The sequence below is a fragment of the Nerophis ophidion genome, linkage group LG26, assembly GCF_033978795.1.
Source record: "Nerophis ophidion isolate RoL-2023_Sa linkage group LG26, RoL_Noph_v1.0, whole genome shotgun sequence".
NCBI classification, from domain to species: Eukaryota; Metazoa; Chordata; class Actinopteri; order Syngnathiformes; family Syngnathidae; genus Nerophis; species Nerophis ophidion.
In genome coordinates this window covers 17953007-17978487 of record NC_084636.1, presented here as the reverse complement: position 1 = coordinate 17978487, position 25481 = coordinate 17953007, and the positions used below count along the sequence as shown (strand labels likewise).

Sequence of the window (25481 nt, the reverse complement as noted above, 5' to 3'; positions counted from 1 at the left end):
TCTTTCAAATGTGTTGGCACTCTTGGATGTCTATACGGCCTTCTGTGCTTCTCATCTTCAGACGTCAACACAAATAACTTTTGTAAGAAGAACTTTATTTCTAGCTTTGAACATCACTAATAGAGTATGCAATTCTACAATGTCTTTTAGTTAATTCTGACCTAATGAATAGTGTATTTGCGTGCTCTGTATATCTGACTTTAAAAGTAATACCAACTGCTCTTTTCTGTGAAAGAAAGAAATATTTCTGCACAATAATTGAAATAAGGTAGAATAATTGAGCAATATAACATTCTCAATGTATTATACATGAAATTGTATTTAACCTTGTTCAAAATAAATAAGCTTTTAGATAGCATATTTTCCACCTGCAATATATGAGCTTTCCATGTCAACTTTTCATCTAAGATGACCCCAAGAAATCTGATTTCCGACACCTTCTCAATTTTCCCATTGTTTCTGGATAAATGAATAATGATGCGAGTACTTGCCTTCTGCTGCTTGATGGCTTCCAGCACCTCATTGGTATGGAGCACCAGCTGCTCCTTGGTCTTAATGTCTTGCTCCAGCACGGCCACCCTCTTCTGGAGCTGGTTGGCCAGACGCTCCTTCTCGTGGAGGCTTGTGCCGAGAGAGTGGATCTCCTTCTCCAGGGGCGCCACCTGCTGCTTAAGGTGCAGACAATCCTGCGCAAAACGTACCTCCCTGATTACCAAATCACCATTTGTAACCTCACAGTTTTTCAAATAGACCAGTTTGCGGTATTCGAAAGTGGTAAAAAATTATAACCTCACTAAATAAAAAATATTGATGGGCAATCTTGTACCTTAAACCCTGATTTTATTTTAGAGACTCCACAGTGCTGTTCCATGCAGTTACAAACCCCGTTTCCATATGAGTTGGGAAATTGTGTTAAATGTAAATATAAACGGAATACATCCATCCATTTTCTACCGCTTATTCCCTTTTTTTTTTTCCAAGATGGCGCTGCTGTAGTGGCTGCTGTTGGCAGGAGCTCTGTGCTCTTGTGTCATCCTTTTGTGTTTCCCTCTTGTTTTCATGTCTTATTATATTTTGTTGCCTTTTGGTCCGGGACCCTTTGGGACTGCGTGACAAGGGGTACCACTTTCGTGACCTCTGTGGTGCTTTTTCTGTGGACTTCTGGATCTGCCTCCTGGGAGCCTTTTGGCCATGGAGACCAGCTGCTGGGTCTCTGCCACACCGGAGTCGGTTTGGAGGGACTGGAGGAGATGCGGATGAGGGGACAGGGCTGCAGAGTTTGGAGTGACTGGAGGAGGTGCGGATGAGGGGACAGGGCTGCGGAGCTAGCACTGAGCGCTGGGACGGAGAGGCTTCGCGGTGTCTTGGCTGGGTGAGCAGGTTTCGGACATCTCAGTCACCTTGGACGTATCCTCGCTCATCCATGCGGACTGGACATTGGCAGAGAGTGGAGTCGGCTGTCTTGGTTGCTTCGTTGGGTCTGCTTCTGTCTCTGGCCATGCTTCCTCCACCCCAGCGGACGATGGCGTGGAACACCACAGAGGGCACCACAGTGGATATGTGTCTGGTTGTATCTGCTGCTTTAATGTCCTCTGTGTTCTTTGATGTTTGCCTCTTACACACATGGAAGAGGGATGTGTACTATGGCTGTGAGTTTTTTTTTTTTTTCCCCTTGGCCTCAGTCTGCACCTCCTCTCCAGGGCCCAGGCTAAGACCGATTTTTTTATTTTATTTTAATCTTCTATTTTTTTCTCCCATCCCCCCCTCTTTGTTTACCTTTATCTCATCTTTTTTGTAAGGGGCGCTGGAAGTTGGCAGACCCGTCAGCGATCCTGTTCTGTCTCCCTGTAATGTTTGTCTAAACTTGAATGGGATTGTGCTGAAAATTTTAATTTTCCTGAAGGAACTCTCCTGACGGAATAAATAAAGTACTATCTAATCTATCTAATCTAATCTTTGGGGTCGCTGGTGCCTATCTCAGCTACAATCGGGCGGAAGGCAGGGTACACCCTGGACAAGTCGCCACCTCATCGCAGGGCCAACACAGATAGACAGACAACATTCACACTCACATTCACACACTAGGGCCCATTTAGTGTTGCCAATCAACCTATACCCAGGTGCATGTCTTTGGAGCCGGGAGGGAACCCACGCATTCACGGGGAGGACATGCAAACTCCACACAGAAAGATCGTGATTGAACCCTGACTACTCAGGACCTTTGTATTGTGAGGCAGACACACTAACCCCTCTGCCACCGTGAAGCCCTAAATTGTGTTAGATGTAAATATAAACGTAATACAATGATTTGCAAATCCTTTTCAACCCATATTTAATTAAATGCACTACAAAGACAAGATATTTGATGTTCAAATTCATAAACACATTTTTTTTTTTTTTGCAAATAATTAACTTAGAATTTCATGGCTGCAACACGTGCCAAAGTAGTTGAGAAAGGGCATGTTTACCACTGTGTTACATCACCTTTTCTTTTAACAACACTCAATAAATGTTTGGGAACTGAGGAAACTAATTGTTGGAGCTTTGAAAGTGGAATTCTTTCCCATTCTTGTTTTATGTAGAGCTTCAGTCGGGGTCTCCGCTGTCGTATTTTACACTTCATAATGCGCCACACATTTTCCATGGGAGACAGGTCTGAACTGCAGGCGGGCCAGGAAAGTACCCGCACTCTTTTTTTACGAAGCCACGCTGTTGTAACACGTGCTGAATGTGGCTGGCATTGTCTTGCTGAAATAAGCAGGCGCGTCCTTGAAAAAAACGGCGCTTAGATGGCAGCATATGTTGTTCCAAAACCTGTATGTACCTTTCAGCATTAATGGCGCCTTCACAGATGCGTAAGTTACCAATGCCTTGGGCACTAATGCACCCCCATACCATCGCAGATGCTGGCTTTTGAAATTTGCATCGATAACAGTCTGGAGGGTTCGCTTCCCCTTTGGTCCGGATGACACAATGTCGAATATTTCCAAAAACAATTTGAAATGTGGACTCGTCAGACCACAGAACACTTTTCCACTTTGCATCAGTCCATCTTAGATGATCTCGGGCCCAGAGAAGCCGGCGGCGTTTCTGGATGTTGTTGATAAATGGCTTTTGCTTTGCATAGTAGAGCTTTAACTTGCACTTACAGATGTAGCGACAAACTGTATTTAGTGACAGTGGTTTTCTGAAGTGTTCCTGAACCCATGTGATGATATCCTTTAGAGATTGATGTCAGTTTTTGATACAGTGCCGTCTGAGGGATCGAAGGTCACGGTCATTCAATGTTGGTTTCCAGCCATGCCGCTTACGTGGAGTGATTTCTCCAGATTCTCTGAACCTTTTGATGATATTATTGACCGTAGATGTTGAAATCCCTAAATTTCTTGCAATTGCACTTTGAGAAATGTTGTTCTTAAACTGTTTGACTATTTGCTCACGCAGTTGTGGACAAAGGGGTGTACCTCGCCCCATCCTTTGTTGTGAAAGAATGAGCATTTTTTGGGAAGCTGTTTTTATACCCAATCATGGCACCCACCTGTTCCCAATTAGCATGCACACCTGTGGGATGTTCCAAATAAGTGTTTGATGAGCATTCCTCAACTTTATCAGTATTTATTGCCACCTTTGCCAACTTCTTTGTTACGTTTTGCTGGCATCAAATTCTAAAGTTAATGATTATTTGCAAAAAGAGTTTGAACATCAAATGTTGTCTTTGTAGCATATTCAACTGAATATGGGTTGAAAATGATTTGCAAATCCTTGTATTCCGTTTATATTTACATCTAACACAATTTTCCAACTCATATGGAAACAGGGTTTGTACATTTCAGTGCTACACCTGCATTTTAAAAAACTACCAACACACTCTGAAGTCTGCGCTCTACTGAAAATTGTGAAAGTTGCAGTGATCACAAAGAACAGAAGAGCATGCGCCATTATTGTAGTCCTTACCGCCTTGGCACCCGCCAGCTTGCTTTTGAGGTCGTTGATGGCCGACTCGTTTTTGTACCTCTTCTGCATCAGGTCCTGGCAGGATTTCTCCAGTTCTGCCAGGCGTGTTTGAAACTGCTGGCTGCTCCTCTGGTGATCGCTCTCCAGCTTGTGGGTCAGCTCCTGCTCCTGCTTGTCAAGTCGGTTCTGTATCTGCAGGAAAACTCACGCTTCGTCACTCCTCAGGCGTTTTGAGAGGTGGCAGTGGTCTTACCTCCGCCACCTTCTCCTTCTCGAACTGCAGCTGCTCCGAGTGACGGCTGGACAGCAAGATGGTCTGAAGATTCCATTCCGAACGCAGCTCGTCCATCTCTTTGGTCTTGTCTGACAGACTCTGATGGACATTTGTAAAATCAACACAAAAACGACTTAAACTTTGATGCATTTTGTACATTAAATATGATAAAACTAATGGATTGTATGTCCGTATGTGCTAAAGCAGTGTTTTTCAAAATTTTTCGAGCCAAGGCACATTTTTTTCATTGAAAGAAATGCAGAGTCACACCACCAGCAGAAATTATTATAAAACAAAACTCAGTTGACAATAAAAAGTTGTTGTCACAATTGTAAGATATGACTTTAAAGCATAAGCAAGCATGCATGACTATAGCTCTTGTCTCAAAGTAGGTGTACTGTCACCACCTGTCAGATCACACCCTGACTTATTTGCACTTTTTTGCTCTTTTCCTATATGTAGTGTTTTACTTCTTGTCTTGCACTCTTTTTCTCTTTATTTGGTATTTTCCTGTAGGAGTTTCATGTCTTCCTTGACCACTATTTTCCACACCTGCTTTGTTTAGGCAATCAAGAATATTTCAGTTGTTTTTAATCCTTCTTTGTAGGGATATTGTTGATTGTCATGTCATGTTAAGATGTACATTGTAGACGCCGTCTCTGCTCCACAGTAAGACTTTGCTGTCGTCCAGCATTCTGTTTTTGTTGACTTTGTAGCCAGTTCAGTTTTAGTTTGGTTCTGCATAGCCTTCCCTAAGCTTCAGTGCCTTTTCTTAGGGGTACTCACCTTTTGTTTATTTTTGCTTTAAGCATTAGATACCTTTTTACCTTCACACTGCCTCCCGCCGTTTCCGACATCTACAAAGCATTTAGCTATCTGCTTCCACCTACTGATATGGAAGACTATAACGTGGTAAGTCTGCTGATCTCCAGACAGTACACACACTCAACAACGGCACATTTTTGGGGATTATAATTACCGTTTTGCAAAAAATATTTTTAACTCTAATAGGTAAAATTACATAATCTCTCACGGCACACCAGACTGTATCTCATGGCACACTAGTGTGCCGCGGCACAGTGGTTGAAAAACAGTGTGCTAAACTATCTGAATAAAACATCTCAGCTTTGTGTTACAGGCGACAAGGCAAATGAGTGTGATTTTTAATATCATTAATAATGAAATTATTATTACAGGGCCACACAGGCTATAGGAATACCCAATGAAAGAACTGTGTTAATAATTTGTCATAAACAAACACCTGCTGGGCATATTTCAGCTGCCTGGACAGATCCTCTTCAGTTCTTTGGAGTTTCATCTCCAGGCCTTGTTTTTCCAACTGAAACAGAGAAGTCATGTCCACGTTATTTAGTTCATTATTGTAAAAACATCTTTTAGGTCGGTTTTAGACAAGCTTTGTTGCTGCTGACTGTCTTTTTAGGGACCGAATGTCCCTTTGGGACAGAGGACCCTATTGAATTTCTAGCTTTTTATTCTTTCTTTGTTATTATTATACCGAGTGTCCCTTTGGGACTAAGGACCCTATTGAATTTCTGCCGTTTTATTCTTTCTTTATTATTATTATTCCGCAGCTTTGAGATGTAATTTGACCCCCTTAACATGCTTTAAAACTCACCAAATTTGACACATACATCAGGACTGGCGAACATTGCGATTTAATCAAAAACCCTAACCCCAAAACTAAAAATTGTGCTCTAGCACCCCCTAGGAAGAAAACATAGACAAAACTGCCTGTAACATCCAATAGGAATGTCGTAGCGACATGAAACAAAAACCTCTATAAAGGTCTCACTTAAACCTAGATTTCATACAATGACATCCTTCAGCAAAAATAGACAGAAGCTTGCAATTCCCCCTTCAAAACAAAAGTTTTGTAAAAACCGGTCACCTTTTTTCAAACATTATCTACTCTGAGCGCGTTTGTCGTGTCGGCTTCAAACTACCACAAGCGAGAGACTGAACAGTTCTGATTAAAAGTTGATGAAAGAGATTTTATTACTGCTACGGTTTTGATTTTATCAGCCTTCAAAGAACCGCTGCGCTAACAACCATTTCAGAGATGGCCGCCGTGCGCAGACACAGTGAGGGAGTTTTTTTCCCCCGTTTTTTTCCGTACAGTCTGCTGCTGTTGCGCACGCACCGACATTTGTGAGGGAGTGGCTGTGATCGTCTATACCAAGATGGCTGCCAGGTGCTGTAGCTAAGCCAGTATGTTTTAAAGTTGGCCTTTGCCTGCATATCGTTAAAAAAACCGTCCAACATTTTACAACTAATTGTAAACATATAAGTGCCGACCATCAGGGCCGAGTTGCGACGAGAGAGTGTGTCGATGTTAAGATATTACACCGAGTTGGTAAGTCTATCTGTTTGCTAATGGTAGCTACTAGCCGTACCCATGTATTTTCAATGGGCAGTTAGCATCGGGTTTTAATCCCGTTTCCTCCTATGTTTCTGCTCCGATTGAATTTCTTTGTATGTCGAGTCTTTATTTTTGGTATTCTCATATGGGGCCTGACTGTTGTGGCGAAACTGCACTTTTGATGCAACGGTAAAGACAATGAATGGTCCAGTTTTGATTTTATTAGCCTTCAAAGAACCGCTGCACTGAAAATATTTCTAAGATGGCCGCCGTGCGGTCACACAGAGAGCTAGACGTTTTGTTTTTATTTCCCTAAATCTCCCAGTATGTAACCGCTTATCTGGGCTTGGGTCACGGGGGCAGCAGCCAAAGCGGTCCCGTCCATCACTGCTTGCACCTTTAATTTAGCTGATTCCTTTGTGTGTGGGTAGTTTCCTAATAAAGGCAGACCCTTACAATGCTGTAATTTTATTGATAGCACGTACAATACAGATACAATACACATTTGTTTGACAGTTGTCTATTTTTCAAAATGACAACATTTATGTAATAAAAAATGCTCTCGTCCGGATTGATGATTGGTGTTCACGGCTGTCACTCACCCGGTCTCGTCACCACATACACACAGGGGACGCGTGCACACAGTACACGTCCAATGACAGCGAACACTAGCTATTCACATTGCTGTTATTGGCTAACGACACCTACAGCTAATGTGTGTGCATGTTCTACGTATGGACGTCATTACGTGAACAAAGCCGTAAGAGGCAGGATATAAAATACATTGGAAGTTTGACAAAAAGCCGCTTGAAGACAACCCCGTGTGTGTTTTGTTTTGAGAAAAGAGCTGTCTCTTGGTTAATTGTGTTGCAAGCAAACATTTGAGATACAAGCACACCCGCCATGAGTTGGTCTAACATAGAGGCAAACAAAATAGTTTATAGCTAGAGGTTGACATGACTCATTGTTTAGTTTGGCTGAAGTTTATTTTGAACATGTATACAGTTTCAATATAATACATCATATACTTTTTTCTTTATTTACATTTCCAAAAAGGAGTAGGAAGAAGCAAAGTTTATATAATCCTACCTCGGGTTGCAAAATTACGGAAATATTCAAAGTTGGACACTTTCCATGGGAATTAACGGGAATGAACATTGAATGCAACATGCTGGATTTTGCAGCATGATTATTAGCTAAAACAACCTGATTTAATGAAAATTCAGTATAATTTCAACCCTGCACAGTGTATTCCTCCATCACATGCACAGATCATTCCCAGCATGTTACACTCTACAGCAGGGCTATTGAGGCCACACTAGTATTTGAGTCCAAGGACTGGTAAGTGTTGATGATATTAATGTGGTAAATATATTTGATGTATGGTATTTAAGTGTAATAGAAGTGTAATTGCTTGTTACTGTATGACTATAGACTACTCCAGCAGACTTCCACTCAAGCTAGCTAGCTGTTCCTGTACTTGTTCAATGATTTTGGGGCCAATATATCTAGCTAGCTAGGTTTATGTACCACCACAGTCTCCTAATGAACCCAAAATGTTTCTCCGTTAGCCGTGATGCTCATTTTCTCTATGTTAAATCCCATTCATTTATGCCAACAACGTTAGCGATCCGAATTGACCTTTTTTGTGATGTGTAAAGTTCAAGTAGCAAATAGTAAATGAAAAGGTGTAGTTTCCTCCGCCTTCTGTTCTGCTAGCCATTCTGTTGTCATACAAGAATGTACCTTATAGTTAGATTTAGCATGCTGATTGACTCTTCATTTATTCATCTAGCCTATGTCTATTAATTTGTCCATCAGTCAAATATTTTTAAAAACTATTCCAATTGTTTAGGTCACTATGTATATCTGTGTGTGGCATTGCATTAGTCTTTTACAAGCTTCTTATCTTATTCTACAGAATAAGATGAACGGTGTCCAACATTGAATAATGAAAAAATGGTCAAAATTTCTAAACTTCCCGAGCTTAACTTCCCGTGGTAAATTTCCAGAAATTTACCGGAATCTTTCCACCCCTTTGCAACCCGAATCCTAACCCTTTTGTACTTCATAGCAATTACTAACATATATGTTGTTCCCTTGTTCTTTATAGCCATTCGTTAAAGGTTCAAAAACTCCTTCAACAACCCATTTTATTACTTTCATATTTCATCCGTGACAATCTTTTGAAGTCTTAGACTTACATTTCTTTACAATTTTGAATATTTTCTTTTTTGTCATATTATTTAGGAACATTTCTATTTATTGGGTCATTTTGGTAGTTAACTCACCCGGTTTTTCAAATCCTTAGCTCTAAATAGGTTCGTATATTTACAGAGAAGTCATTAATGTGTTCCACCACTTTGTTCATATTGTCATTTTTTATGATTTGGTCTATAAAGTTTTGAGGGTAATCTTTCTTATTGCCGTTTTTTATAATACTATTCAGGATGCCCCATGTTGCTCTAATATGATGTTTGTTCCTGTCTAATAAATTACTGTAATATAATTTTTTACATGTTCCTAGTTTGCTTGTTTTAATACTTTTTGTGAGAATGACAAGCACTTTGGCACGCTCCACAGCACACAGTTTGCATCCGATCGGAACCATTCGAGTATCGAAACGTTCGGCTCGACCAGCAAACGTGAACTGCCCAAAAAAACTTGGAAAAAAATATCGTTGATTACTAGGGATGCGAATCGTTGGGTGTCCCACGATTCGATTCAATATCGATTCTTGGGGTCACGATTCAATTATAAATCGATTTTTTCGATTCAATGCGATTCTCGATTTAAAAACGATAATTTTCCGATTCAAAAGGATTCTGTATTCATTCAATACATAGGATTTCAGCAGGAACTACCCCAGTCTGCTGACAGGCAAGCAGAGTAGATTTTTTCAAAAAAAAAAAAAAGCTTTTATAATTGTAAAGGACAATGTTTTATCAACCGATTGCAATAATGTAATTTTGTTTTAACTATTAAACGAACCAAAAATATGACTTATTTTATCTTTGTGAAAACATTGGACACAGTGTGTTGTCAAGCTTATGAGATGTGATGCAAGTGTAAGCCACTGTGACACTATTCTTTTTTTAAATTTTTTATAAATGTCTAATGATAATGTCAATGAGGGATTTCTAATCACTGCTATGCTGAAATTATAACTAATATTGATACTGTTGTTGATAACATTCATTTTTGTTTCAGTACTTTTGGTTTGTTCTGTGTCGTGTTTGTGTCCCCTCTCAATTGCTCTGTTTATTGCAGTTCTGAGTGTTGCTGGATCAGGTTTGGTTTTGGAATTGGATTGCATTGTTATGGTATTGCTGTGTATTGTTTCGTTGGATTGATTAAAATAAATAAATGAATAAATACATTTAAAATCGAGTTTTTAAAAATGAGAAACAATTCTGAATCACACGTGAGAATCGTGATTCAAATTTGAATCAATTTTTTCCCCACACCCTTATTGATTACCCAGAATTCCCGGTTTTCCTGGTCATTTTTCTCATGGAAAATGAATGGGCCATTTTTCATACTTGCACAATTTCCACATTTCTCAGCCGATTTCAACCGTCCAACGATCCACACACTCCACTGACTTTTGGACAATCAAACTACAGCTACGAAGTTAAAAAAAAATTCCAGGATTGCCCGGTTTTCCAAAGCCTTATTTTTACCTCTTCCTGGAAAGTTTTCACAGTACACATTTTTCAACCGTTTTTGACCATTCATCCTTCAAAACTTCCTTCCTAATTGGGACAACAAAACTACAGTTTTTCTTTACATACAAATTCCCGATTTTCCTGAAATACTCATTCAAATTTGAACTGTTACTACGTCAACATTTATCAACCGTTTTGAAAAATCCCAACATCAACCCATTCATCATATCATCCAGGACAATTGTTGTATTATTTATCATTTCAAAAATACCCGTTTATCCTGAAATTCCCAAATTTCCAAGAAATTCCCATTCAAATGAATGGGCATATTCATTGTTTAACAATGCCCAAAATTCTCAAAATGATGCGCCATTTTTTTTTACCCGATTCTGACCTTTTAACCACACTGCTTTTCACATATGTCGAACGCAAATCACGTTGTGCCTTTCCAATTAAATACTCTATTTTAATTTATGTCAATGGCTGACGCTGGGTTAAGATACAAGTGTTTTGAGTTGAGAGCTCCGCCACAGAACCAACTAAACTTGTAAGTTGAGGTACTACTGTATATTTGTATACGCATCAGTTTTGGAGCACGCAAACCTTGAGAGATGCCAGAGAGGCAGCCAGGTACTCATTGACTTCTTTGTCTGAGCCTGGCTTGAGCCTCAGGATCAGGTGGTCTATGTCTTGGTAGGAACATCTCTCCACCACACTGAAGCTGGCGGGGCCTTCCAGCGAGGCAGAGTCACAAGAAAGAAGCAGCTGGAACCTGCAGCCCAAAAACCCAACAAACATGTCGGAATTTATTGTGCTTGCTGTGTATTTTAACAATAAGTCATTAACCGCATGCATCCTAAATTCACGTTAGGAGGAGGTGGATACCTGACAAGTACACCTTTATTTATTTACATTCCTACCTGGGATGGCTGGACTTCTGCTCGGACCGACATTCATTAAAATACTCAATGAGCATGTCGGGAAAGGATGTGAATTCCAACCGAATTCTGTGCTGCAGTTTTAAACTGTGCAATTAGACGAAAGTCAAAAAGTCAAAAAAGGCAACACGTTTATTAACGGAATGAACGACTTCTGACACAAACCTTTGAAAATCTTCCTCTGATATGTTGAGGCTGTAGAGAAAACATGGATCCACGTCATCCGTCAACTTCACGACAAGATCCTGATGGACGCAAAGAGCAGAGAGAAGAGTTGACCGTCAGGTAAGATACAGTACAATATGCTATGTTTATTTTGGGACATGCTTATTAACAAGTTACATTAAGGAACATCACAGGATTACATTTACAGAATCCAACATGTCCAAAAAGGAGTGTGAAGAAGCAGATCTTACTTAATCTTATTGTAATAGGGGTGTGCCATTGATTCTTCGATGCGATACGTAACTATGAATATCGATTGGAGGTTTGTTTACTTTTCTTAGGTTAGTTTACTGTATTAGTACCCGAAGGTAAACTTGTTTTGCAGCCAGCAAGATCAGGACATCCATTTAAACATAGAGAGAAATTAACATTTTAGATAAGCGGTTCAAAGACCTACCACAGAAAAAGCATCATAAACATTTCCAAGATCAGAAAATAGTACCATTTGTGTCCAAATGTTTTTAAAAGCATATTTAAAAGAGTTACAGTGGCATCCTCCACCCCTCTGTGGGCTCATCAATATGCAAACTGCAGAGGATCTAATTCTGTTTGAGTTTGTTTTAAAATCTCAGTCCTGACCATCTTTTCGAATATCTTCATAACAATGGACGTCAAAGCCACTGGTCTAAAATCATTCAACATTTTTGGTGTGTTGGTTTTGGGGACAGGAACTACCACATTATGTCTCCAAAGCTCAGAGACATGTTGTGTCTGTAGGAACTTATTAAAAAGATAACAATATACAGGACTTAACTCATGGTTCTCATTTGCTGCACTGCATTGCCACCATGGCAGACAAACAGCAAGTTTAAAACAACCCACGAAGCGGTAAAATAAGCATATCCATTTTTGATTGGTTGAGCTAAGAGTTCATAAACACTTATAATAAAAACGAAAAACACTTGTCAATAAAAGCTTTAAAAAAGAGAAAAGACAATCACTACACCTTGCCATCGCAGTTCATTTAATACAGGGATCTAAAACACGCAGCCCACGGGCCGCAGTTGGCCCGTGGGCATTATTTTGCGGCTCCCACATTAATATGAAAGTCTAATGTTAGTGCAGCCTGTGAGTTTTATATGAAAGGCACTTGACAGCATTGTGTTATTTGGGTCCAAAATGGCTCTTTCAGCTTTCTGGGTTGCCTACACCTGTGTTAGTGGAAAAGCGGCAAATGAGTAAAAGCGACAGAGACGTTGCCATGGAGACGAGGGTTTTCTAACGTGCCTGGCTGCAGTCACACCGCGACATCTGTCCGTCAGTAATAACAGTCCCCAATAACCTGGACCAATTCAAACCGATATTTGTTTTTTTTTAGTATTTAATTTGCATTACCTCACATTTCTTAATTCTCATGTTGTTCATTTATATTTTGATTTCATTTGTGTTGAAAATAAAAATAAAGACATTTAAAAAGATTTTTTTTAAAGAAATCTTTCCTTGCGGCCCAGCCTCACCCAGACTCTGCATCCAGCAATACTAGAAAACTCATTTATAGTTCTAAACACATTGGTTTAATTTTAATCTTTTGTAGTCATATCTTCCAAATATGACCTGGTCAGTTATACAAATTCAACAAATACATCTTTGCATCATCTTCCCCCTGTATACCACCGACTCCGCAAATAGATTGCAGTCCTATGGGGTTAAAAATCGCTATTTGGCCTGTGGTCCATTGTTGCAGCCTTATTCCACCATGCTCTGTGAGTCCTGTACTTTCTTTGTAGTAGTGATACGGTGAACATCTTCGAAGGCTGTTGTTCAAGACCTTCACCACACAAAGTTGTTTTTCTACAAGATTCCATACTCACTCGTTTGTGTACTGGACTTTGCCCTTTCTGAAGCTCAACGGAGATGCGGAGCTCTGCTTTTCTGCAAGAAGAATGCATAACATGAAGAATAAGACGGTAGAAACAGTATAATAACGAAATTGAACCCACTCCATACATGTCATTAAAGATAGACTGGCTCCCACGCACACTGGGAGTCAAATATATTGTACATACAAACACACATATACTCACACACCATGATTCATACATACAAACATACATAGGTACCTACGCTCCCACAAATACAGTACATACCTACATACTCCAAGTTCGTCCATCTACACGTACATTCACCGTACAAACATACAAATACTGTGCATATACACTCACTGTACAAACATACATATACACATACTCTACAAATACATTTACTGTATAAACATTCATATACACATACTGTACATATACATACATACACTCATGCATATAATCACGTTTCATCAAACATACATTAAAGGCCTACTGAAATTAGATTTTATTTAAACGGGGATAGCAGGTCCATTCTATGTGTCATACTTGATCTTTTCACGATATTGCCATATTTTTGCTGAAAGGATTTAGTAGAGAACATCGACGATAAAGTTTGCAACTTTTGGTGCTGATAAAAAAGCTTTTCCTTTACCGGAAGTCGCAGACGATGACTTTACAAGGGTGAGGGCTCCTCACGTCCTCACATTGTTTTTAATGGGAGCGTCCAGCAGCAAGACCTATTCGGACCGCGAAAACGACAATTTCCCCATTAATTTGAGCGAGGATGAAAGATTTGTGGATGATGATATTGATAGCGAAGGACTAGAAAAAAATAAATAAATAAAATAAAGTAAAAAAAAAAAACGCAATTGCATTGGGACGGATTCAGGTGTTTTTAGACCCATTTACTAGGATAATTCTGGGAAATCCCTTATCGTTCTATTGTGTTGCTAGTGTTTTAGTGAGATTAAATAGTACCTGATAGTCGGAGAGGTTTTTCACGGGTGTCTTGACGCCAGTCTCTGAGGGAAGTCGACGGCAGCTGCATGGACGGCGCAAGCTCAGCTGATCTCTGGTAAGAGGTGACTTTTTACCACAATTTTCTCACGGAAAACTGCTGGTTGACATTTGGTCGGGATCCATGTTCGCTTGACCGCTCTGATCCATAGTAAAGTTTCACCTCCGGGAATTTTAAACAAGGAATCACTGTGTGTTTGTGTGGCTAAAGGCTAAAGCTTCCCAACTCCATCTTTCTACTTTGACTTCTCCATTATTAGTTGAACAAACTGCAAAAGATTCAGCAACACAGATGTCCAGAATACTGTTTAATTGCGCGATGAAAAGAGACGACTTTTAGCCGCAAATAGTGCTGCGCTAATATTTCCTGAGAGTCCGTGACGTCACGCGCACGCGTCACCATTCCGCGACGTTTTCAACAATAAACTCCGCGGGAAATTAAAAATTGCAATTAAGTAAACTAAACCGGCCGTATTGGCATGTGTTGCAATGTTAATATTTCGTCAATGATGTATAAACTATCAGACTGTGTGGTCGGTAGTAGTGGGTTTCAGTAGGCCTTTAACGTTGTTGCCCTTGGGGAAACTGGGTAACACATGGCACACTGACAAAGCTTAACCCATTGTTACTATAACAATCTACAAGATTAATATAGCTTGCCTCTCTCTATTCTCCTCCATCTTTCGGTATTCCTTTTTTTTTCTCTCTAGTTATCATTATGTATACGTATTGTTGCATTTGAACAACTGTATTGTTAATAATAGAGGTAAACTATTGGTATTATTCATGATCAATAGCGCTTTTTCTATTTCTATTTGTATTGCTCCAGTTGTAGTGTAAAAAGGCTCATTGTCATTTCTATATTATTATTTATTTCGCTAACTGCTTCTTTGCTATCACTTTTACAATCATATTTGTACATATCGTATGTGCTGGTGTTGTTATTGTTGTGTTTGCTGTTGTTGTCTCTCTGTCTATTCCCCCTCTTACCCCCACAATTTCTCCCAATATCTTCCTTTTTTTCTCTTTCTATTCCCTTCTGCTCCGCCCCGGCTGCACCAAATGATAATATAAATACAAAGAAGCATCCTACACTTCTCTTTTGTAAAGTAAATCTGAACAGCCGATTTGGGCGACTAAATCAACTATATGATTTGCCTGAGAAGCTGGACAGGACAAAAAAAAAAAGATAGACTGTATTTATTGATCATATTACACCTGCACTGGCTTCCTTTGCACTTATGATGCAACTTTAAAAAGTTTTACTACTTAGGTATAAAATACTAAAGGGTCTCGCTCAATCCTATCTTGCTGATTGTATTGTACCATATGTCCCGGACAGAAATGTGCGTTCAAAGAACTCTGACTTATTAGTGATTCCCAGAGCCCACCAGAAAAGTCTGCCGGCTTTAGAGCGTTTTCTGTTCGGGCTCCAGTACTCTGGAATGTTCTAGCAGTAGCAGTTAGAGATGCTACCTTAGTAGAAGCATTTAAGTCCCATCTTAAAATTCATTTGTATACTCTAGCCCAGGGGTAACCAACGCGATGCCCGCGGGCACCAGGTCGCCCGTAAGGACCAGATGAGTCGCCCGCTGGCCTGTTGTAAAAATAGCTCAAATAGCAGCACTTACCAGTGAGCTGCCTCTATTTTCTACATTTTATTTATTTACTAGCAAACTGGTCTCGCTTTGCTCGACATTTTTAATTTTAAGAGAAACAAAACTCAAATAGAATTTGAAAATCGAAGAAAATATTTTACAGACTTGGTTTTCACTTGTTTAAATAAATTCATTTATTTTTTTACTTTGCTTTTTGTAACTTTCAGAAAGACAATTTTAGAGAAAAATACAACCTTAAAAATGATTTTAGGATTTTTAAACACATATACCTTTTAAATAAATAAATAAATGGGTTGTACTTGTATAGCGCTTTTCTACCTTCAAGGTACTCAAAGCGCTTTGACACTACGTCCACATTTACCCATTCACACACACATTCACACACTGATGGATGGGGCTGTGACAAGGTTGGTACTAGGTGGGGATTGAACCAGGGACCCTCGGGTTGCGCACGGCCATTCTTCCACTGCGCCACACCGTTAAATTCCTTCCTCTTCTTTCCTGACAATTTAAATCAATGTTAAAGTATTTTTTTTTGTAAAGAATAATAAATACATTTTAATTTAATTCTTCATTTTAGCTTCTGTTTTTTCGACGAAGAATATTTGTGAAATATTTCTTCAAATTTATTATTAAAATTCAAAAATATTTATTCTGGCAAATCTAGAAAATCTGTAGAACCAAATTTAAATCTTATTTCAAAGTCTTTTGAATTTATTAAAAAAAAATTTTGTTCTGGAAAATCTAGAAGAAATAATGATTTGTCTTTGTTAGAAATATAGCTTGGTCCAATTTGTTATATATTCTAATAAAGTGCAGATTGGATTTTAACCTATTCAAAACATGTCATCAAAATTCTAAAATTAATCTTAATCAGAAAAAATTACTAAAGATGTTTCATAAATTATTTTTTTAATTGTTTCAAAAAGATTCGAATTAGCTAGTTTTTCTCTTCTTTTTTTTTGGTAGAATTTTGAATTTTAAAGAGTCAAAATTGAAGATAAACTGTTTCAAGATTTTATTTTCATTTTTTTCGTGTTTTCTCCTCTTTTAAACCGTTCAATGTGTTTTTTTCATAATTTTTTCTCTAACAAAAACCTTCCGTATAAGGAAAAAAAATGTACGACGGAATGACGGACAGAAATACAATTTAAGTGTGTATCAAACTAGTAGCCCTTTGCATTAATCAGTACCCAAGAATAGCTCTTGGTTTCAAAAAGGTTGGTGACCCCTGCTCTAGCTATTAAATAGACCCCCTGTTTAGACCAGTTGATCTGCCGTCTCTCTTTTCAGCTCGGGCCCCCTCTTCTACATGGAGAGGTTATCAGGTGACGACAGAGGTCGCGCTAGCTGTTCCAAGATGGGACCTAAGATGGATCACTCCTCTGTGCATCGGTTGGTGACGTCTCTGCGTTGCTAACTTCTCTCCAGTCAAGATCTCCTGCTGGTGGCACTATGGACTGGACTCTCACATTATTAACCGTATCCACTGGGTCACCTAAGGGGCAGTACACCCCACTTCTGCAGTCCCTCCCAGGGTTTCACGTTGTTCCCATTGGGTTGAGTTTTTTTCTTGCCCTGATGTGGTATCTGATGCGGTATAGTTTGGTTGTTAGAGTGGCCGTGCCAGCAACTTGAGGGTTCCAGGTTCGATCCCCGCTCCCGCCATCCTAGTTACTGCCTTGGGCAAGACACTTTACCCACCTTTTCCCAGTGCCACCCACACTGCTTTAAATGTCACTTAGATATTGGCTTTCACTATGTAAAAGCGCTTTGAGTCCCCTACTCAGTGACCTAGTGGTTAGAGTGTCCGCCTTGAGATGGGTAGGTTGTGAGTTCAAACCTCGGGCGAGTCATACCAAAGACTATAAAAATGGGACACATTACCTGCTTGGCACTCAGCATCAAGGCTTGGAATTGGGGGTTAAGTCACCAAAATGATTCCCGGGCGCATAACCGCTGCTGCTCACTGCTCCCCTCACCTCCCAGGAGGTGAATAAGGGGATGGGTCAAATGCAGAGAACAAATTTCACCACACCTAGTGTGTGTGTGACGATCTTTGATACTTTACATTACTTCAGAGAAAAGCGCTTTTTAAATATACTTATTTTTTTAAGTCGCTCTTTAAAGGATCAAGTAAACTTTTTGTGAAACTGTTCAATACAAACATTAAAGGCCTACTGAAACCCACAACTACCGACAACGCAGTCCGATAGTTTATATATCAATGATGAAATATTAACATTGCAACACATGCCAATACAGCCTTTTTAGTTTACTAAATTGCAATTTTAAATTTCTAAGTTACATTTAAAGCAGTGTGGGTGGCACTGGGAGCGGGTGGGAAAAGTGTCTTGCCCAAGGACACAACGGCAGTGACTAGGATGGCAGAGGCGGGGATCGAACCTGGAACCCTCAAGTTGCTGGCACGGCCACACTACCAACCGAGCTATATACCGCCCCATAGGACAATTTAAATGGTGCCAGTCACATAAAGCACTTTCCTTTTTTTTAAATAGTACCTTTTTAATTGACTAAAAGAGTGAACTAGAAGCCAAAGCATACGACAAGATGAACAACATAGTTGTTGATGTTAAAGTACAAACAGTGAGTTGTGGGGACAACTCTCCAGCGAACTTGCTCAGCACGTCAACACACTTCATTAAGAGCGAGCATGGGACAAAAGTAAAAAATATGTTACTTCTGTGTTTAATGTCAGCAATCCTACCTTTCCTCGCAGTCTCTGCACCTGACACACACTTTAACAACTTCAGCGAAAAGCTTCTCCATCGCTCCCGCCATTACGTTCATTTTTCCTCCTCTTCTTCTCTACTTCTTCTTCTCTACTTCCTCCTGTTTAAAGGCGGTTGGCACTCAGCTTAATGGCGCCTTACCGCCACCTGCTGCTCCGGAGTGGGAGTCCCACACTATTTTACCTTCGAAATCCCCGTCGCACAAAAAAATATACAATTTAAATATCTAAAAAAAACTTTTACATTTTAAAATAACTCATATGTTGTAATCGTTAACAATAATAATACTAATAATAAAAATAATAATAATAATAATATCAATCAATCAATCAATAAATTAATCAATCAATTTCTATTTATATAGCCCTAAATCACAAGTGTCTAGAAGGGCTGCACAAACTACAACGACATCCTTGGTAGAGCCCACATAAGGGCAAGGAAAAACTCAACCCAGTGGGACGTCGACAATGACGACTATGAGAAACCTTGGAGAGGACCGCATATGCGGGCAAACCCCTGCAACCCCCCAGGGGACTGAAAGCAATGGATGTCGAGCAGATCTAACATGATATTGTGAAAGTCCAATCCATAGTGGATCTATCGTAACCGTGAGAACCAAGTCCAAAGTGGGTCCAATATTGTAGCGAGAGTCCCGTCCAAAGTGGAGCCAGCAGGAAACCATCCCAAGCGGAGGCGGATCAGCAGTGCAGAGATGTCCCCAGTCGATGCACAGACGAGCGGTCCATCCTGGGTCCTGACTCTGGACAGCCACTACTTCATCCATGGCCACCGGACCGGACCGGCTAGAGTATACAAATGAGTTTTAAGATGAGACTTAAATGCTTAATAATAATAATGTAACAAACTGGGCAGCACGGTGGAGGAGGGGTTAGTGCATCTGCCTCACAACACGAAGTCCTGAGTATATAAGATAACATTAAAGAAGCAGTGGCTACCGGACCTGCTTTTTTTGTTTGAGACTTTTATTATCAGTAGACTGCACAGTACAATACATATTCCGTACAACTGACCACTAAATGGTAACACCATGAATTGATTAACATGGACCCCAACTTAAACAAGTTGAAAAACTTATTGGGGTCTTACCATTTAGTGGTCAATTGTGCGGAATATGTACTGTACTGTGCAATCTACTAATAAAGTTTCAATCAATCAATTGAACCGAATAAGTTTTTCAATTTGTTTAAGTCAGGGTCCACGTTAATCAATCCATGGTAAATGTCTCCCGTTTATTATTTTGTTAGATAAGTACACAGTGTAGTCCAGGGGTCCCCAAACTACGGCCCTAACATAATAGTAAGAGTCCAGTCCATAGTGGATTCACCGCCCGTGCAGCAATAAAATCCGCCGTTAAGGGTCGCTTGTGCAGGGCTGGAACAGACCTGCAGAAGTTGTCACATACAAACGACTCGGTTGCTCCTGAATCGATCAATATGTTAATTTCAGTCCCTTCAATGCTTCCCCTCATATATGAGGTTCGCTGTTCTGTCTTGTCCGGTGTCATTGCATTACTCATGGAGGGGATAAACATCCCTCCCTCCATAGAGCCCATAGGTTCTGTAGCTGATGTTTGGGCTGCAACATCAGCTACATCTCTTTTACCGACTAGTATGTTGCACCTTCCCTCCTGGGGGAGAGAAAATGCACACCTCGCCGTCTCTGTGTTTCCTCATTAGAGGGGTTCCTAGCGGGTTTTGGACCCCGCCAACTTAGGGAGTTAGCTCGGTTGTTGTAGGGGCCCCAATAGTCCTGTTTCTCTCTCAGCCCTCCTTCTGGGCGCCGCTCGCACCAGCCAGGGTCAGGTGAACGCCCTCTCTGCTCATATCCACGGTCAGGGGAACGCCCTCTCTGTTGACCCCATGGGCGAGACGGACAGCCTTGCTCCCCACAAGTACACTGACACTGACTTCCACGTACTGGATGAGGTGCTCACTGTTCATTTTTCCAGTAGCTGGATTGCAGTCGGGTGTTTTCCTCTGCCATTCGTTTCATTTCCATCCTCATTTCTCGCATATCTGTAGTAAGTCTGTCTATAGTCCTATACAAACCACCACCATCATCGGATATGGAGTGCACCATGGCCGCTGTACCACTTCCTGTGGGAGGCTGGTGCACCTGTGTGCTGACATAGTCCATCCTTAGCGCCTCTCTGGCCATCTCACACCGGCCAGCGATGGTCAGGGCCTCCTCCAACTCAGTCGCTCCCTGCTCATGACATTTAGCTCTCAGAGCCGGGTCGAGTCCAGCCAGAAATCTGCAAAATTTCTCCTCTTTCTGAGCTATATCCCCGTAGCCTTGGAATGCCTCTTGAACGAGTTTGCTTATGTCTGCTGCATATACTTCCAGACTCTCTCCGGGAGCACGGATGCGGGCAGAGATGTTTGCTCTGAAACAGTCTAGAAAACGTTTTTGTCCGAAAGCCTCTTGCAATTTTTCTTTCACCTGATCGTAATCCGCCTGAATGGCAGCTGGCAAGCTATCCCATAGAAGAAAAGCAGCCTTTGTCAGCCGCGTGGGTAAAATCCTCACCAGTTCATAGTCAAGGTTACCCGTACCTCCAACCAGTGCCTTCACTTCTACTTCATATTGTCGGGCCCAACAGGGGCTGTGGGAGTTCAATCTTTACATTGCTAGCAAAATATCTTTCTCCACGTTGCTCTCTGTAGCTATAGTCCAGTGGGTCCTCGCTTTTATTCCACATATTCCACATAAATCAGAAGACCGGAGCCAGATGAAAGAAGTCTGTGTGCTTTCTGACAAGACGAAGCTTCGCCGTTGCTAGCTGCGGCTAACTGAGATGAAGCTAGCTGACTCTCCGGACTTTACGGTAATTAGTTGTACTTCCTGCTGAATGGGAAGACTACTAAGTATTGTATATTTTTATTAAAATAAAACATAGAATATCAACTTTTTAAAGAAAATACATGTGTTGGGTTGGTGTTGGCTATTAATAAAATTATTAGCCCTGCAATGAGGTGGCGACTTGTCAATGGTGTACACCGCCTTCTGCCCGATTGTAGCTGAGATAGGCGCCAGTGCCCCCCACGACCCCAAAATGGGAATAAGTGGTAGAAAATGGATGGATGGATATTGCTTGTAAGACCAATGGGGTGAAATCCGTACTTGTGCACTATGTCCAGTAGAGGCTGCTATTGATTCAATGATGGTCTGTCAAACGCTGTTTTGAAAACGAGTGAAATTGGGGACAGGTTGATTGGCAACACTAAATTTGATATAGTGTGTGAATGTGAGTGTGAATGTTGTCTGTCTATCTGTGTTGGCCCTGCGATGAGGTGGCGACTTGTCCAGGGTGTACGACGCCTTCCGCCCGATTGTAGCTGAGATAGGCAGCAGACTTAGACTTAGAGAAACTTTATTGAACCACAAGGGAAATTGTTCCACACAGTAGCTCAGTTTCAAAGGATGGAAAGGTTAAGAATGAAAAGGATAATGCAGGTATTAAGTAGACTAAAAATGTACCATAGTAGCAATATAAAATATAACATATATGTAATATTTACATATAATATATACAGTATAGGGATAAGCGGTAGGAAATGGATGGGTGGATATTATATTATTGTATAATGTCATATTTTTATATAATATATACCATATATAACAAATCCCAATTATAATGTACAATATTACAGTATATGTAACAGCTGCTGCAAAAAAAGAAAAAAGAAAAAAAGGGGGCATTATTTTACCTAATAATTAGCTCTGTAGAAAAAACATTAATCTGAGCTCCTTTTATTGTCGTGCTTTCATTGAATTTAACTTTTACTGTATTTGCCTAACAAAAAAACAACTTTACAAAACTAAATACATCATTAAACTATGATATACCTACCATGACCTCAAAACCTTTACAAGGTGGTTGTCATTGATATCATTAACTACAGTTTGTTGAGTTGAGATGAGTTTGTGTTTATTTGGAACATGCATGCATACAACAGGATACATCAGAGCTTCCAGTTTCTCTATTCAACATGTTCGAAAAGGAGTAGGAAGAAGCAGAGCTTATTTAATCCTACCCCTTTTCCTTTACATTGCAGTTGCTAAAACTTATGTTCACTTCCTGTTCTTAATTTATTCACAATATACTCCATACAAAATAAATAAATAATAATTAGTGAAGTAAGTTATATTTCATATGGTAAAATACATAAGATTATCTAGAAAATTAATGTATGGATGAAATAAATTCAGAATGTTTATCATGATTGTTCTTCTTTTTACTTCGTAAAAACTTTAAGTTTCTTGAAGTGGATCGTATTAGTTTGATTTATTTGGTTTATCCATTCCATAATTTAATTCCACATACTGATATACTGAGGGTTTTAAATGGTAAATGGTTGTACTTTTATAACGCTTTTCTACCCCTTTTTAAGGAGGCCAAAGCGCTTCGACAGTATTTCCACATTCACCCATTCACACATACATTCACACACTGATGGCGGGAGCTGTCATGCAAGGCGCTAACCAGGACCCCATCACGAGCAAGGGTGAAGTGTCTTGCCCAAGGACACAACGGACGTGACTAGGATGGTAGAAGGTGGGGATTGAACCAGTAACCCTCAGATTGTTGGCACGGCCACTCTCCCAACTTCGCCACGCCGTTTAAGTGTTGTATGTGCGTACAAATGTTTTAAGTTACAGTTTCATGATGTGTTTTTTGTCTTTATTCGTATCAACGTGTGATATTTTTAACAAACTCAAGTAGACATACCAATGACTATAAAAATGGGACCCATTACCTCTCTGCTTGGCACTCACAATCAATGGTTGGAATTGGGGTTTAAATAACCGAAACGATTTCCGAGCGCGGCCACGACTGCTGCTCACTGCTCCACTCACCTCCCAGGGGGTGGAACAAGGGGATGGGTCAAATGCAGAGGGTAATTTCACCACACCTAGTGCGTGTGTGTTGCAATCATCGGTACTTTTCATACTTTGTAAACACTTTAGGTTTGAAGAATTTCTTGAAGTGGATCATATTAGTACATTGTTTGATTTCTTTGCTTAATCCCTTCCGTAACTTATTTCCACACACTGATATACTGAAGGTCTTCAGTGTTTATGTGAGTACAAATGTTTTAAATGACAGTTTCACATGTGTTTTTTGTTTTGATACTTCCAATGTATCAAAGTGTGATACTTTTAACAAACTCAAGTAAAAGTACAAATACACTTAAAAAAAAATTAAAAAATATTAAAACGCACGGGACGTTGTGGCGGAGTTGAGAGAGTGGCCGTGACAGCAACCTAAGGGTTCCTGGTTCAATCCCCACCCACTACCAACTTCGTCATGTCCGTTGTGTCCTTGAGCAAGACAATTCACCCTTGCTCCTGGTGGGTCCTGGCTAAGGCCTTGCATGGCAGCTCCCTCCATCAGTGTGTAAATGTGTGTGTGAATGGGTGAATGTGGTAATAGTGTCAAAGCGCTTTGAGTACCTTGAAGGTAGAAAAGCGCTATACAAGTATAACCCATTTACGAATACAAAAAAACCCAACAACAACCAGTCATTTTTAATTTTATTTTATAAACCCATACATCCATCCATTTTCTACCGCTTATTCCCTTTTGGAGTCGCGGGGGGTGCTTGTGCCCATCTCAGCTACAATTGGGCGGCAGGCCTTGGACAAGTCTCCACCTCATCTCAGTATTTTATAAACCTTTATTTATAATATGCAAAATTTACATACAATCAAGAAATAATAATAAACAAAACAAGTACAGAAATAGTACAAAAACAGTACAAAACAGCGCCAGGGGTTTGTAAACTAAATAAAGTAACTAAAGTAGAATGCAAAATATATAAATGTATAGCAACATGTAAAGCTGTAGGCTCACACAAGCTCTGTAAATAATCCCAATTTGGAACACAGCATCATAGTTTTCCCAGCTTTTTGGTTGTTAGAGGTAGAAAGTGTTTTAGCGCAGTGGTTCTCAAATGGGGGTACGCGTACCCCTGGGGGTACTTGAAGGTATGCCAAGGGGTACGTGAGATTTTTTTAAAATATTCTAAAAATAGCAACAATTCAAAAATCCTTTATGAATATATTTATTGACTAAAACTTCAACAAAACAAGTTCATAAACTGTGAAAAGAAATGCAACAATGCAATATTCAGTGTTGACAGCCAGATTTTTTGTGGACATGTTCCATAAATATTGATGTTAAAGATTTTTTTTTTTTGTGAAGAAATGTTTAGAATTAAGATCATGAATCCAGAGGGATCTCTAGTACAATCCCCAAAGAGGGCACTTTAAGTTAATGATTACTTCTATGTGTAGAAATCTTTATTTATAATTAAATCACTTGTTTATTTTTCAACAATTTTTTAGTTTTTTTTGTATCTTTTTTTCCAAATAGTCCAAGAAAGACCACTACAAATGAGCAATATTTTGCACTGTTATACAATTTAATAAATGAGAAACTGATGACATAGTGCTGTATTTGACTTCTTTATCTATTTTTTTTCAACCAAAAGTGCTTTGGTCTGATTAGGGGGTACTTGAATTTAAAAAATGTTCACAGGGGGTAAGTACATCACTAAAACAAGGTTGAGAACCACTGTTTTAGAGAAGAGTTCTAATTCTTTTTTTAAAGTCACAAAAAACAGGTCGGATATTGAGAAAATGACATTCATGAATATAAAACTTAGGCAATAGTATAATGAGTTTGCAAAGGTACAGTGATGTTTTCAAGGCCAATTGTTGCTAGGCAAAATAGTAAGTCGCTATCATTAATGCTCCATTGGCCAATAGAAAAAAATATACGTTAGCCACGCCTATTAGTCGGTTTGAATGACAAGCAAGCGGCG

General features: G+C 39.8%; 1 protein-coding gene across 1 annotated transcript in view; it reads right to left on the bottom strand.

Moving 5' to 3' along the window:
* The window catches only part of sass6 (SAS-6 centriolar assembly protein), a 32092-nt gene extending 13328 nt beyond the window's left edge, over positions 1 to 18764 (bottom strand). Inside the window, exons 1-9 of the mRNA XM_061888184.1 lie at positions 18606 to 18764; positions 13251 to 13311; positions 11380 to 11459; positions 11197 to 11301; positions 10880 to 11048; positions 5490 to 5567; positions 4208 to 4327; positions 3955 to 4146; positions 492 to 686 (exon numbers count right to left, since the gene is read on the bottom strand). Coding sequence (XP_061744168.1) covers positions 492 to 686; positions 3955 to 4146; positions 4208 to 4327; positions 5490 to 5567; positions 10880 to 11048; positions 11197 to 11301; positions 11380 to 11459; positions 13251 to 13311; positions 18606 to 18688 — 1083 coding nt within the window. The 5' untranslated portion in view covers positions 18689 to 18764. The remainder of the gene's footprint in view (positions 1 to 491; positions 687 to 3954; positions 4147 to 4207; positions 4328 to 5489; positions 5568 to 10879; positions 11049 to 11196; positions 11302 to 11379; positions 11460 to 13250; positions 13312 to 18605) is intronic.
* Between the last annotated feature and the right edge of the window lie 6717 nt (positions 18765 to 25481).